The 15,245-nt window shown below is 42.0% G+C and overlaps 1 protein-coding gene across 2 annotated transcripts in view; it reads right to left on the minus strand.

Annotated features, from left to right (window-relative positions):
- Positions 1-9,434, minus strand: part of FLOT2 (flotillin 2) — a 32,619-nt gene extending 23,185 nt beyond the window's left edge. For both annotated transcript variants that reach the window (XM_055002077.1, XM_055002078.1), the window contains exon 1: positions 9,305-9,434. In XM_055002077.1, the coding sequence (XP_054858052.1) occupies positions 9,305-9,353 (49 nt within the window). In that variant the 5' untranslated portion in view covers positions 9,354-9,434. The remainder of the gene's footprint in view (positions 1-9,304) is intronic.
- Between the last annotated feature and the right edge of the window lie 5,811 nt (positions 9,435-15,245).

The following is a 15,245-nucleotide window of genomic DNA, read 5'->3' on the forward strand; positions in this document are numbered from 1 at the left end:
AATTGATTCTCACTATAAAAGAATCTGTGCGCCAATACAAAATCCCAGAAGAATAGAATACACATCAAATTGGGCATTAGCTATTAACAGGCTGCTGGCAAGATTCCCTGCCATAGTGGTAGCATGCTCAATTAAGTTACAGTCACATAACTTTGGTGCTACCAGACTCAAGGTACACTGACACATGATATTAGAGAAGGGTAACCCAAATTTGCTAAGCCCATGAACATGTTTGGAATTTTGAGAAAGTACAGTGGGTGCCACCACAAAATGGTTGCCTTAGGGGAGGAAGTGGAAGATTATCTCTTTGTTTTAATGGAAAGAGATGCTGTTTGATTTCAGCTTTCCAAGAAAGGGGAGGGGGTTTGTCCCCTGCATGGCAATATGGAGAAGCTGCCAAGCCCAGAGAAATAAAGATACCATGGCTGTGACACACAAACAGGATGAATTCAGCACTTTACTGGTTAAAGCTGACAGGAAGTAAAATGAACCTTCCCCCCTGGCCTTCTGAGAACTCAAATGGGGTTGTCTGCAGGAGCTGCACTGGGGACTGCCACACTGAGGACGGGAAATGGCTCAATGTTACATTGTTTACAAATTGCTCAGCTTGGATGGGTTATCTCCCATTTTCAGACAGGATAAAGGAGGGCTGCTGGCTTAAAACTGTATGGTGACCATCACACTTAACTTCCAGCTCTAAGGCAGCTTCCTGTTGGTACTGTATATCTGAGGCTTTCCCCTCAGCTACGAGGGAGCAAGAGATCTCCGGTGACGAACTGATTTGGAGCAGTGCCATTCAGAGACACTTTTGAGAGTCAGGTAGTTCGGCCAGCTCCATGTTTGTGTGTGCAATCCATGTCTGTAACTCCCAACAGAAACATGCAACAATTGTGGCATACTACCCTAAGCAGACTGCTTCAAAGAACATGAGGTGCCATGCTGGATCAGACCACTGGTCCACCTAGACCAGCATCCTGTTTCACACACAATGGCCAACAAACAGGGTATAGAGGCCTTCTTCTCATGTTGTTTCCTAGCACAGGTATCGAAAGGTTTACTGCCTCTGAATATGGAGGTTTCCTTTAGTCACTACAGCTGGTAACCATTGATTGATCTTTCCCCCAGGACTCTGTCCAATCCCCTTTGAAAGCCATCCATAGTAGCTAGATTCTCTGGCAGTGAATTCCACAATTTATTAACTGAATAGAGAAGCACTTCCCTTTTGTCTGTCTTGAATCTATTGCCCATCAACTTCACTGAATACCTCCAAGTTCTAGTATTTTGGGAGAGGGAGAAGAAGTTTTCTACATCCACTTTCTCTGCCCCGTGTACAATTTTATAAACCTCTATCATGTCTCCCCATTAGTGATACCTGACTCTTCATCCTTTCCTCATAGGAAAAGTGCTCCAGCTTTTAATCAGCTTGGCTGCCCTCTTCTGCACTTTTTCCAGCATTGTGGTATCTTTTTTTTTTTGAGATACTGTGTACAGTTCCAGTTGCCATATTCCAAATGAAGCTACACTGTACAGCTACATGGGGTCATTACATTATTGGCCTTTTTATTTTCAATCCTTCCCAGAGTATAACTAGGATGCAGCATTTCAGAGCAAAATAAACTAGCAGCGCTTGCTAACTGTTGAATTCCTACTGGAGGTTCCAAACTTGCAGAGCTGTTTATAGCTTCTGTGGACAGGGAGGGTATCAGAGAAGATGGGAAACATATCAGCTTCTGCAAAGATTCAGTCCGATAGTACTTGTGGAGCTGACTCATGGGAATCACACACCTGAAGCTGCTATACCCTGCCATGGTAACAAGATGATTCAAAAGTGCCCACTGCTTCACTGCAGTAACTTCCAGGGACTGAAGGATCAAGAATACAGACACGAACACTGATCCTTAGGGATCAGCCAGAAACTACACAACATGCCTGCAAGCTCAGTTCTACTGCTCCTTTAATACTCACCCTACCTCTTTACAACTCCGAGGACTGCTAATTCACTAAACAGCTGCAGCCTCTTCCCAGAAACAGGAGCTCTGTTGCCAAATGCAGGCCAGCCGCACAGAGTTTTGCCTCCAAAGAAAATCGAGCTTACGCATGAAAAGTGACACAAACAAACACAAATCAGGAAACCCCATAAGACAAAAAGATGGTGGGTCGACTGAAAATTCAGCTGTGGTTGCTCAAAGAGAAAAGGAGGATAGTCAGGTCTGCTGATGCCATCTCTCTGCTGTTTTCTACATGCTCCCTATAGATATGCTTGGAGAAAGAGAAGACCTCCAGTATATAGACTCCACTAGAGCGCACACAGTAGGCCCCTGGCCTCGAGCACGAAGTTTTTGGGGTGGGGGGGGGGGGTGGTTAAAGGAAAAATTATTTAGTTTATTCTGATGTGTGTGTGTGTGTAATTTTGGAAGTAAAATTAAATGTGTCACTTATGTTAAGCTTAAAATATTTCCCAAACAGAACACAAAATACTTATACTAGTGTTTATTAGTTGAACCAGGAGCACTGTAGCACAGAGTGGTAAACTGCATTACTGCAGCCCAAGCTCTGCACACAACCTGAGTTCAATCCTGGCAGAAGCCGGCTAAAAACTGATTCAGCCTTCCATTCTTCCGAGGTAGGTAAAATGAGTACCCAGTTTCCTGGGGGTAAAGTGTACATGACTGGGAAAGGCAATGGCAAACCACCCCGTAAAAAGTCTGCCAAGAAAACATCGTGATGTGACGTCCCCCCCTGGGTCAGTAATGACTCGGTGCTTGCACAGGGGACTACCTTTACCTTATTAGTTGAACTCCTAGTAACTGAGCATGGGGGAAAACATCTAAAGACAGTCAAAAGTAGGCTGCTCTGCTTAAGAGCTACTAGAGGCATTTGGCTCACCACAACTGGAAATGGACTGGACAGACCTCCAGTTAGCAAGGTAATTCTAATCCTAACCCTGTTCTTATCTGAGGTTTTTTTTTATATATATATATATCCACTTATATATCCACTTTCCTAAAGTACCTTAAGTCTTGCAATCAAAGAAGAGGAAACAGAGTGTGATCTGCCCAGCAGACCCTTCCAATCTAATTCAAAGTTACAAAAGCATGGCCAAAGAAAAAAGCATATGCAGGGAAAAGGCTGCCCTTCCCTGCTTGTGACTCTTGGCAAAGGATTCCTCCAATTATTGAAATAATGATAGCAACTGTTGAGAAAAACAATGTCTCTGAAGGACCATTACACAACTCTCTCCACCACAACAGGCTGCCGCATTCCAGCAACACAACTGTTTCACATGACAGTTAGGATTAGGGGAGAAGCCCAACTGCAACAGTTGAACACACTAGTAACATCCACAGTGTTACTAGCCTGGAAAATGGCTTCTTATCTCGACATGGCTGACCTGGCCACCTGGATCCATGCTACGGTAACATCAAAACTTGACTATTGTGATGCATTATACATTGGTCTCCCATCTATGTTAACTAGGAGGCTCCAATTGGTGCAAAATGCTGCGGCTTGACTATTATCAGAAGCGAGCAGGAGCTTGAACATCACTCCCATCCTACAGTCACTCCACTGGCTACCTATCAGTTACCGAGCTCAGTTCAAGGTATTGGTTATTACATACAAAGCCCTTCACGGCATACCTATGGGACCGCCTCTCTCCCTATGTCCCTCCACAGCAGCTTCGCTCATCTGAACAGGGTCTCTTGCAGGTGCCAGCCTATAAATGGGCTAAATCAACAGCCGCCCATACACGGGCTTTCTCTGTGCTGGCCCCTACCCAATGGAATGGCCGGCCTGAGGAAGTCAGGAGAGCCCCCACCTTCCTGGCTTTCCACAAACAATGCAAAACTAAATTATTCAAAAAGGCCTTTTTCTCAGCTAAGAGGGCGGTATTGTAGGAAAGTGATCCCAGATGTTTCGCTAATGAGGTAGAAACCATAGATTTCACCATTATGTTGCCTTACATATTATCTGTTGCTTTAAATATGTACTCCTATATACTACCTGTGCTTTATGTTGTTCAATGTAAGTCCTAGAACTGATTATGTTCTCTTTCAGCAATTCCTCAACCTCATACTGGATCCTTGCTAATACTATATCTGTAAACTTATATTCTTTTACCCCATGACATTGTTTATGGAAATGTTCTTGACAGTGTATGGAAATGCCTGCCCTTGTCCTTGCCACTGATTGTACTAATCTCACACTATGTAATCCACCTTGAGTCTCAGTGAGAAAGGCGGAATATAAATGACATAAAACAAACAAGCAAGCAAGCAAGCAGTGTTTTATGGAAGGTGGCTGCTTGCATGCTGCTGTCAGTGCTAGCCGACGTTGGCAAAACAGCCATCCAAGGGCCTGGCAAAGATGTATGCGGAAACAGATCAGCAAAGTAAGAGCAGATTGCTTGTTTTGGCATCAATACAGAACAGGCCAGCACAACCCCCTCTGTTTACTACTGAGGCAGGTAGCTCAAGCTAGAAATGTACTCAGTCTCTGCTGGGCAGCTAAGCAGGGCTGGAGGGAAGGGTTCAGGTTATGCAGACTGTTCTGAAATGAACAGTCCTACTAATCATCTGAAAGACCACTGACCAGCTACAGCAAGGATCTGGTTTCACTATGGGCAGAGTCAGAGGACATTAACCACTGGACCTTAATCAAATTAAATTCATCATGTGGAAAATGGCACCAGAGGCCATTTCCTCTGTTGATGCCAACCATACATATGAAAACCTTTTTTAGATTTCTGTGCTATACCTGCAAGACTAAATTCAATGTTTTTTAAAAAAATAACTGAAAGATTAGATTTATGAATATAAAATGAATTATTTTTTAAAAGTGTTAATTGTAGTGTGTGTCTTAAAAATAGCTTGTTTTAAAATAACACTGAATTGTAATATCTATAAGACTAAAAGAATTTGTGGTAGGGTATAAGCTTTTGTGAGCCACAGATACTTCAGATGCAGAAGTGAGCTGTGGCTCATGAAAGGTCATACCCTACCACAAATTTTGTTAGTCTTATAGGTGCTACTGGACTCTTGCTTTTTTCTACTGAATTGTAACACAAACATATTAAACTTGACACTGGGCCTCTTCAAACAAAATCTTCCATCAAACACCGTAAGTTGAAGTCTGCTTGTCGATGGAACCAGGGACAAAAATGCAGCTTTTGAGATCAGGCATTGCAAATACACGTCAATATGCTAAGTACTGCATATTGTATTCTTTGTATTAAGAACAGTTTAGCAGTAGTCCATCTAGTCCAGTATCCTATTTCACACAGAGGCCAATCAATTACCCTGGTGGGCAAACAAACAGGGCACAGAGGTGAAAGCCCTCCTCATTATTAGAGAGGCTCCATTTAGTTGTAAATTGATACATTATAATTGGAGTAGTAACCAATTATATGCAAGCTTCTCCAGGAATGATGTCCCTTTTACCTGATGATTTAAATCAGTGGTTTAAGGCATCTTGATTTATAAATAATCCATGCTGGGCAATGCAACTACCTCCATGTACTGCAGAGACCTGAGCTATAAGGAAATTGCCAGTGTAGAGTGTTTAAAAGGGAGGGATTTGTTCCTCCTAGTTTAGAACAAAGCATTCTTTCCCAAGGTGCAGTTTCTATATATCTTCAGACAATGCCAATAACATGCTACATTAAAGTTCTTTGGAGTTCCTAGTCATTCCTATTAGTAGGATTTGGCAAAACCATGGTGTCTATAAATTTCATTGAGGTGAATAGTATTTTCAGCAATTATTTTGTTTAGCATCTCCTCAGCACTCCTTAGTGGATGTATGAAATCTATTTATCATTTCACATCAGAGTATGTATTTTTGTAGGACATAAAAATGCACAGGCATGTTCTTGTCATTGCTTGTTTGTATGTAAACTAAATGTTACACCATGAGGAATTCATTTCTTAAGCAGCTGTTTTATGTGCTGGATTCAATATCCAACAAAATGGAGCTTTATAGAGCAATAATGAAATTATTGGGAAGAAGTTAGGCCCTTGTTAGAGGGTAGGCTTTTGTTGTGATGACAACTAGGGTTACCCCCATAGCTTGAATAATATTATGAGAAACTGCAATTAGGTTTTGTGGCAGTATGCATTTTTTAAAATATGATTATTAAAATACAAAATGCTCAAAGCTGAAAAATTAGTCTGATGCCTACATTTGGGGGCTGGATTCCACAGCCCAAAAAAGCCTCACCAGGGGAAATCTGTAGAAAATAGAGCAGAAGGGCAGAATGACGTGTGTATGTTTATAAAATGGATGTTCTAGATATGTACTACTGACTGGAGTAAACAAACCAAATCCTGCTAAGGAGCCAGGACTGAGGCCTGGCTGCAAGCCACAGACTTCCACACATGAGCCACAGGTTCATCTGGAATCCATTAGCCCTGTGCTCACTAGACCCGGGCCTCCAAGCACCCTGGAATGCAATCTGCTTGGGCAACTCTTAAGGTACCAGGAGCTTTGCAAGTTCAGTCTCTAAGCAGACCAGAAAGTACGCTAGTTTCCCTTCACTAATGTTTTCTTTCCTTCCTTTTTCTAGGGTGGGCCTGCAACACCACTAACGATCCATCAAATTGAACACAGCCTGCAGACTTCATTAACTTTCTTCCTCCCTGCCTGAGATTACAGAAATGAAGACAGAGGCAGAGGGAAGAATGTTGATCAAGCACCTGCAGTCACAACTGGCTCAGGTCTTTGCCATAATGAGTAATTAAATTATGGAATTCACTGCCAATGGGCATAGTGATGGTCACGAGCATGGATGGCTTTAAAAGGGGATTAGGCAGATTCTCAGATGATAGCCCCATCAGTGACTACTAGCCATAATGACTAAAAAAACCCTTCATATTCAGAGGCAGTAAACCTTTCAATACCTGTGCTAGTAGGCAACATCAGGGGAAGGCCTCTGTGCCATACAGATCAACTGCCCGGTCACTGTGCGAAGTAGGATGCTGGACTAAATGGACCACTGATCTGATGCAACAGGGTACTTCTTATGTTCTTAAAAAACAGGTTTAATTACTTCTCCAGCAAACACATTAAGAATGTGGGTAAAAATAGTTACCATGGGATAAAAGCTTGCCCAAGAATGATACAAATTAGATTTTGATTTTTAGACATACTGGAAGACACAGGCCCACTCCTTTTTGTATACTGCAGCTGCCGCATAATTTTATGAGAACATTCCTAGGGCATGGTTCTTCCATTTTTTAAAAAAGATCACTTGAAGTACTGTCCTTCCCAATATAAATGAGTGGGCATTAATCATTTGTTTTAATACTGTGTTTTAATAATTTTTATCAACGATGATTGATTATTTAACCAATGTATTTATTGATGTTACCAGATCTGGGTCCTGAGTCTATCCGGTCAATAGCAGGGTATATACATTCCTCTAAATTATATTTTTATCATGCCTGGCTGAGGATCAAACATACAGCTTGTTGCTTGGTTTCACTTCTTTAAGTTAAAATCACATACATGCAAATTGCTACCCCCCACCCTGGGAAAAGGGAAAGAAAAGTAAACTGGTTTAAGATAACGTGTTATCCAGGCCCTGCCCCAAATTACATTTTTAGGGAAGTAGTTATTCATACAAATAGGGGTAGGACAGTGAGAAGCAGGGAAGAGCCCAAATCTCAACTCAACCAAAATGGTCTGTCTGGCCATTCTTAGCCCTCACAGAAATGTTCAGAAGGGCACATTTATAAAGAGACTAGGGCTGAAGTATAATGGAATAGTTCAGGAGGGTGCTTTTATAAGGGAAAAGATTTGTAGTCTATCATTATTGTATCATCATCTTGCTTTTACTGCACTGGTATGTCATATAAACTTATCCTTTGTTTGCATTGTTTTCTAATTGCATAATCCTGGTACTATAGCAATGTTTGCTGGATGTCTTATGCTGTTCAACTGATTTGTTTTTAGATTTTGTAATCCGCCTTGAGTCTCAGCAAGAAAGGGAAGCCATAAAATAAAATGTATGCTATGAGGATAATTATTCTGGTCTACCAATTTACAAAGTAGACAAACCATTTAGAACACTTGATACAGAATATAAATGCTAAAAGTCAATGCTGTTGATTCTCAGAGATTTTAGACGGAAAAATGGGAGGGGTATCAGGACATTAATGCAGATAAATCCCAGACCCAATCCCTGGCAGGTCCCATTTAAAAGATCACAGACTTAGATTTGTCATTAATGTACTTGTTATATATTACTATATATGCCAATCTGAACTTTAATCTTGGATTGTAATAATAAAACTGAACTGAAAGATCACAGACAATAAATAAACTGCGAAAAGCCATATAGAAGAGACCACAGAGAACTGCAGCCCATCAAGGAAGGCACTTTTTGACTAGATGGACTAGTGATCTGATCCAGTATAAGGTATAGGGCCATAAGTGGGTTACCATCTATGGTAACAGTAAAAGTTAAAATCTATAGGAGCCCAAAGCCCAGATATCTTGCCCACTATCAGAAATCACCCTCTCACAGCACACATTTTTGCAGGGAAGTATTAGATCAGCAGCCCAGCAGCTGCTTATTCTTTTCTAGCAAAGCCACAGCTAAAAGGCTAGCTCATTACCAAACAGAAGGCTACAGGGTGTGGCATTGGCATAGCACTACCATTTCCCTAGCGTTTCCTTCTAGATTCTGCAGTTAGCTGTAGCTACAAATAAGAATTGCCAAGGCCGCCTGCTTTTAAGAATGCCAATCAGCTCCTTGCCACTGTGGTGAAGGCAACCTGCATCTGTGCTTGTCTTTCTTCGGTAGTCCTCCCACCCAAACCTCAGCTATGGGGCTAAGATTGCTTGTTAGAGGCTTCAGCACCTTGCACATGCTCAGAGGCACGCTGCTTTATTACTGGGGCTCTACTCTGAATCCTGGTACTGAAAAATTCAAAGGGACTTCAGGTCCCGACAGAAAGACCTTTTAGGGGGCACTGATTTGTTACCCCCCTTCCTGATTCTCTCCTCATTGACCAAAAAGGGGGGAGGGGTTATAAATAGGCCCTGAAGGCTCAACCAACAGTTTGCAGGATCCTTATTACCATCTGGGGCCCACAAGGAATGGGAGATCAAAATAATAATTTAGCCACTCCTTGTCCGCGGTCGCACAAGAGCCGACCCTCCCTGAGGAAAAGGGCGTGCTCCCCCCGCAACCCCTCAGGAGGAAGTCAGCCCAGAAGGGAGGCGGCCTGCCGGCCCTGCCCCGCTATGTCTTCAGGGAAGGGAGCGGACGGGAGTCTGGTCTGGCCTGCGCCCCCTCCTCGCTTACCTGACACGACCAGCGCCTCGTTTGGGCCCACCGTGTGGCAGTTGCCCATGGCGAAGCCCTCCCAGCGCCGCGCCGCTTCGCCTCACTCCGGATCCGGATCGCGCTTCGGGCGAGGCGGCGGCGGCTCTTCCTCCCGCCCCTCCCTGGCCCTGCCTACCAGAAGCGCGTCAGAGGGCTGAGAGCGAAAGGGCGGGAAAAGGGTCGCCTCAGCAAGCCGCCATTTTAGGGGAGGGGGGAGGGGGGGATAAGGTGTGAGACGGTTGGGCAGGCCGAGAGAGGGGGCGGCTTTGTGGCGGACAGGCAGGGGGTGGGGGAGATAATTCGGTCTGGAGAGGCTTTCTGAGGAAACCGTTCGCGTCCCTCACAGATGGAGCGTCTAAGACCAGTTTTCCCATCCTCTTTTGAAAACACGAAAGGGTACGTTAAAATCTAAACACAGTTAAACGCACACCAAGAATGTGGGAGGCCCTAACATAATATACCCAAACCTATGTAAGTGCTGCATCCGCAGTGTTCTGAGGAATGCAGATTTTGCATGGGGGCTTGGGGACAGACTCGGTTGGAAGGGACCTCTAGAGTCATTTAGTCCAGCCCCCTGCACAAGGCAGGGAATTCACAACTACCCCCGCAGTTAAACGCACACCAAGAATATGGGAAGCCCTAACGTGTGTGTGTGGTTCGTGCCGTCAAGTCGCCTCCGATCTATGGCGACTCTGAAGGAAAGGCCTCCGAAACGTCCTAACATTAACAGACTTGCTCAGATCCTGCAAACAGGAGGACGTGGCTTCTTTTATGGAGTCTCATTTTCGGTCTTCCTCTTTTCCTACTACCTTCCACTTTCCCTAAATTATTGACTTTTCCAGAGAATCATGTCTTCTCATGATGTGACCAAAATAGGATAGCCTTTGTCTTGTCATTTTAGCTTCTAGGGAGAATTCAGGCTTGATTTGATCTAGTACCCACTTATTTGTCTTTTTGCCTGTTTATGGTAGCCGCAAAACATTACATACCCAACCCTATGTGTTGTGAGGAGTGCAGATTTTGCATGTGCACTTGGGGAAAGAATCCTAGGGCTGGAAGGGACCTCCAGGATTATGTAGTCCAACCCCTTGCACAGTGCAGGAAATTCACAACTACCTTCCCCCACCCACCCACCGTGACCCTTACTCCTTGCCCAGAAGATGGCAAAACACCGTCAGGATCCCTAGCTAAACTGGCTTGAGGAAAATTGCTACCTGACCCCAAGGTGCCGATCGGCCTTACTGTGGGCATGTAAGAAAAGGGGCCACGAGAACTAAGCACTGAGGTGCACATGAGCATAAATAGCAGATTAATTTTACCTTTAAAAAAAATTGAGCTCTTTTCCACTCCTGAAAGACAGTCTATTCTTTTAAAAAGAAAACATTTTAAACAGGTCAAATGAAGCTGGGAGGCCCAGACAATGCCCTCCCCTTCTATGCTGCAGTTGCTCTGCATGGTGAAGGGGGGCCAACTTGGAAAGGTGGGGCCATGCCAGTCCAAGCCAGAAGAAATAGTCCCTCACCAGGTACTGCCCCCATATCTCCAGGAATTTCCCAGACTAGAGTTGGCAACCCTATGTTTGGTGAGTTCCACGGCCTCTTCCTTTCTGCTCCTCAGGTCTTGCAAGTGCTTAGAAGTCTCCTTGACTGAAATTAGGTATCCTTGAAGTAAACATGTACGGTCATACTCAATCCCTTCTCTGGGGATGCCTCTGGGTTCACTCTGCAGACCAATTTTATGAACACTACCAGACTTTTGAATTGTGTATTGTGTGTGGAGGGGCTGTGTATACTCAACAACTGCGTGGCATCTCAAAGTCCTTCATTCAGCCATTTCCATGCCTCAGATGGTGTTTTCCATACAGGTAACATTCAGTTAACCATGTGCAGTGTTAGGACTGAAGAATGACAAAAGAGGTGCCAGACATCCTGGGACAACGACTGTTCCTACAGGTGCATGGAGAGGTGCTACTGGCTGCTGCACGAGATCCCAAAGGCAGCAGCCACCTTACAAAGGATTCAGCATTTCTCAGGTGTCCCTTTGTAACGAGCTTTTGCCCATGTCTGAAACTAAGCTTCTACTAGCCAAAAGAAAGATGTATCTTTCTCCTGGAAAGCTTTCAGCAATTAGTTCTCAGACCTGTCAAACAGATAAGTTCTTTGAACCACCTGTTTATCAGTACATTTATTTATATAGGGTTCAGTATTGCTTTGCAACTCTTCATCAAACACACAGACACCTGTCTAGAGTTTATTTCACTTTATTGAAAATACACCCTAGTTTTTTAATGAAGCAAGTAATCAAAATATAAATGGTTATTAATATAAATCCTATAAAACAGAACACAGAAAGGCAGTAAGAAATAAGTTTGCTAACATTTCTTAATAAATTCCAAGTTTAACATAATCAAAGTTTCTATGAAATGCATAGGTAAAAATAAGTTCTCAGCTAAATTCTCTCAAGAGATTTCTTCCATCAGAGCTCTGCCATTCTATCTGAGTTTGCAATTTTATAAGTCATCATATGCAAATATTTAAGGTCTATTCACATGATAGCACAAACAAACAATGATTGGTCTGATGCTTCACTGAATATTGATAGTTTCTATTGTATAACCTTCCAATTAGTAAAAAATTATGTTATACTCAAACTTACAAAACTGTAAATCTCTGAGAAGTGTCAGGAAAAGTTAAGTTGAGAGATCACCACTGGTTGAATCTCTGATAGAGGAACATTAATCTCGATAGAGTCCACTATTTTAATTAACTGTCAAAAGATTAAAGCACACCTGTTAGAATTACCTAACACATAGAAAAAAAAACACAGTTCATGCAAAGTCTGAAAATTCATCTAGAATACAAGTGCTTGGCCTAGTATTGCTCAGTATTGATTATTGTCATATGCTTTTATCTATATTGGAGCAACACCCTCCCTTGGTCGAGAAACTTAACTATTTCAGTAAATATAAAAGTGGTGCAAAAATATAAATGCTTAGCATAATGTGTGAATATACATTTGTAAGCCACATAAAACTTTATTGGGCTACAAAATTTCAAAGCATGAGTACTGAAAAAATCTTCTTTCACTGTGAGCGAAGCTTCATCTTCTTCTGTGAGGCCGTAGTAAGAAAACAAAACTGCATGCTGCTGCTTGGTAGAGATGTCATAAATCAGACAGAGTGTGGGTTCCCTCGAGGTTCAATTCCACTTTGGCCGGCTGGCTCTAGAATGACACGAGGTTGAACCACAGCTTCTCTCAAATCTGGTTAAGGCTCTGCATGAGGATTCAGAGCAAGTAGCGCTTCCAGGAGATGCCGCCCAGGCTGCAAACACATAGGCTCCTCAAAGGTGATGCTTTCCAACCAAGGCAGGAAATGAAGCGAACAGCAGACATCGAGGTGAGCCCTGATTAACGATGCACAGGCAGACCGCATCTGGGATCCAATGGCATCTCCGGATAAAGAGACATCTGAGAAAAATTCTTTCACTGCAGGAAAAGCATTTATAGACAGGTATAACTCTTCCATGATCTTGTAGAAAGAAAAAACGACCGAATGGATGAAGTTTTGTAAGGTTGTCACATCCCAAGAGACAAGCAAGATTAGCTCTGTATCTGGAAAGACTCCATCTTTCACGTAGCATCAGGGAGGACATCTTCTACAGACACAGATCAAAATTAATACAGCAGCCAGAAGGAGAAACGGCCAAAAATGACGCAGAGTTCCAGTAAAAAAGCCAAAAATTCCAGTTCCCAAATTCAGGATCTGTGAGGCTAAATGTGCTGGAAGAGAGAAAGTTGCCCAAAACTGTTCCAAAAGCAGCAAAATTACTGTGTTGGAATATAGAGTTCAACAGGTTAAATTCAGTAGTCACTGCTGCAGACAGGAACTGTGAAAGCCAATGAGCTGCAGAGTCAAAGCTTTCTGAAGGCTGTAACAAAATCACCTTTATATCTTTCAAGACAGAAATGATTGCACCTAAAAGTGGATATTTCAATTTTAATGAGTGCAGAAATGCATAATGGTTGTTTACTGAGAAAGAGGAGGATAAAAGACAAGATCATGACATATTGCCTTTACAGGTGTAGTTAAAATTAAAGTTCTGCCTTTTGGCATTGAACAAAAACTATCAGTGGATAACAAAGCATAAGATCCTGTAGGTAAACGTAACAAATTAGTAACTTTGTTGGAAACCTTAACTGCTTTGACACCAAAGTCAGTAAAATTTACAAGGTTAGAATAAGAAGAGTGGTAGACTTCCTCACAAAAAACAATTGGATGCTGAGTGCATTTTGCAGCTTGAATAAGTTCAAACTGATAAGCTTCATTCATACACAGGTGTGTGTATTTCAAATCTAGAGAGATATGTAGGGTTACATTATCATGGGTTTGAAAATGTCCCCAATTTAAAATCTCTTGACAAGATGTATATATCTTCCCATAAATTGGAACTTTGTAAAGAGTCTTAACAATCCATTTATTTCTTGGATAGACCCAAGGAAAATAATTAGCCTTTTTGCCATTTAGATCATAAACAGCTATAATACTCACTTGAGTATTCTGCTTTAAAGCAATCCTTTGCAATTGGGTTAAGTTCAATAACTTAAAAATCTCATTCCAATTAATATGTTCCCATACAGGTTTATTGAGTGGTAAAAATGTCAATTTCTCTTTGCACAGATTGGATCACTTCATCTGCAAAGAATTCAGTCTGAATCTCAGACAGATCATTTGTGATTATTTGCAAAGTGGCTATTAGCTGATCTCTGAGCTGATAAATAGCTTGCTTTGTGACCTGAAAATTACGCTGAGTAAATTCAAAACCAGTATTTACCTCTAGTAAGAACCATAAAACTTCAGACCATGTAAGCATGAAAGCATTTGCTTGCCTAGTTTTTCTGACCTTTTTGACAGGGAACAAATTCAAAAGGTCTATAACATTGGCATTATAAGTTTGATACCAATTACTGACAGGAATCCATTTATATAAATGATCCTGTACTTGCTTAAATGAATAACCATTTCTTAACCAATTGATACAATGTTTTCCCAGAGAATATATAACATTTTTCTTAGCAGTATACTTGGTATACAATTTAAGTGGTCCAGTGGATGAACCAAAAAAACTTTTATTACACAGATTTCTCTGAGTATCCCATTGAATTCTTTCACCTGTCTTATATCCAGGTCTTAAAGTACCATTAGCTAAGAGTTCCTTTTCCAAGGTTTCATTAACCTGCATTACATTTGCATGTAAAGATTTCCAAGGTTCACCAAATTCTTCATAATTTGAACCAAAACATGTAACTTCCCATATAGTTTCATTCAAAAATAAAAGTATTTCAGGATACCAGAATGCTAACTGCATGGAATCCTTGTTTCCAACTTTCCATATTTTATTTCCAGTTCCCATTCCCCCCCATGGAACAGAGATAGGAATTGCTCTGTTCCATGCCTGAAAACCTGCATCCCCTTTTGAAAAAGCTTGATTCCACCACTGAGGATTATAGAGGGATGTGCCCTCAAAAATCAAAAGATTCCTTGGGTTAATAGTGGAAAAATCACATGCCCCGGGATACTCGAGGATTCTGAAGGACCAGATGGGAAAACTCTGTTGCCTAGAAACAGAATCTTCAGGAAAGGGTACTGACCAATGTTCCCAATGAACATAGCTCAGGTAGGAATGAACTGGATCAAGGCTCACCGCATAAAGGTGACCAAAATGCAAAAAACATGTCTGTTCCTGCCACAAAGGTGAAGGGACAGGAGCATCTGACAAGACTGAGAAAGAAGTTAGTGGCAGAGGAGTTGAAAAAATTGTAGCTAGAGTCTTAACAGCTGACTGCATAGCTGGAATGTTGTTATAAAAAACATCATGAGGAAACAAAGTTTGTGTGTCATACACAAAAGTAACAGGAATTT

The sequence above is a fragment of the Eublepharis macularius genome, chromosome 17 (genome assembly GCF_028583425.1).
Source record: "Eublepharis macularius isolate TG4126 chromosome 17, MPM_Emac_v1.0, whole genome shotgun sequence".
NCBI lineage: Eukaryota > Metazoa > Chordata > Lepidosauria > Squamata > Eublepharidae > Eublepharis > Eublepharis macularius.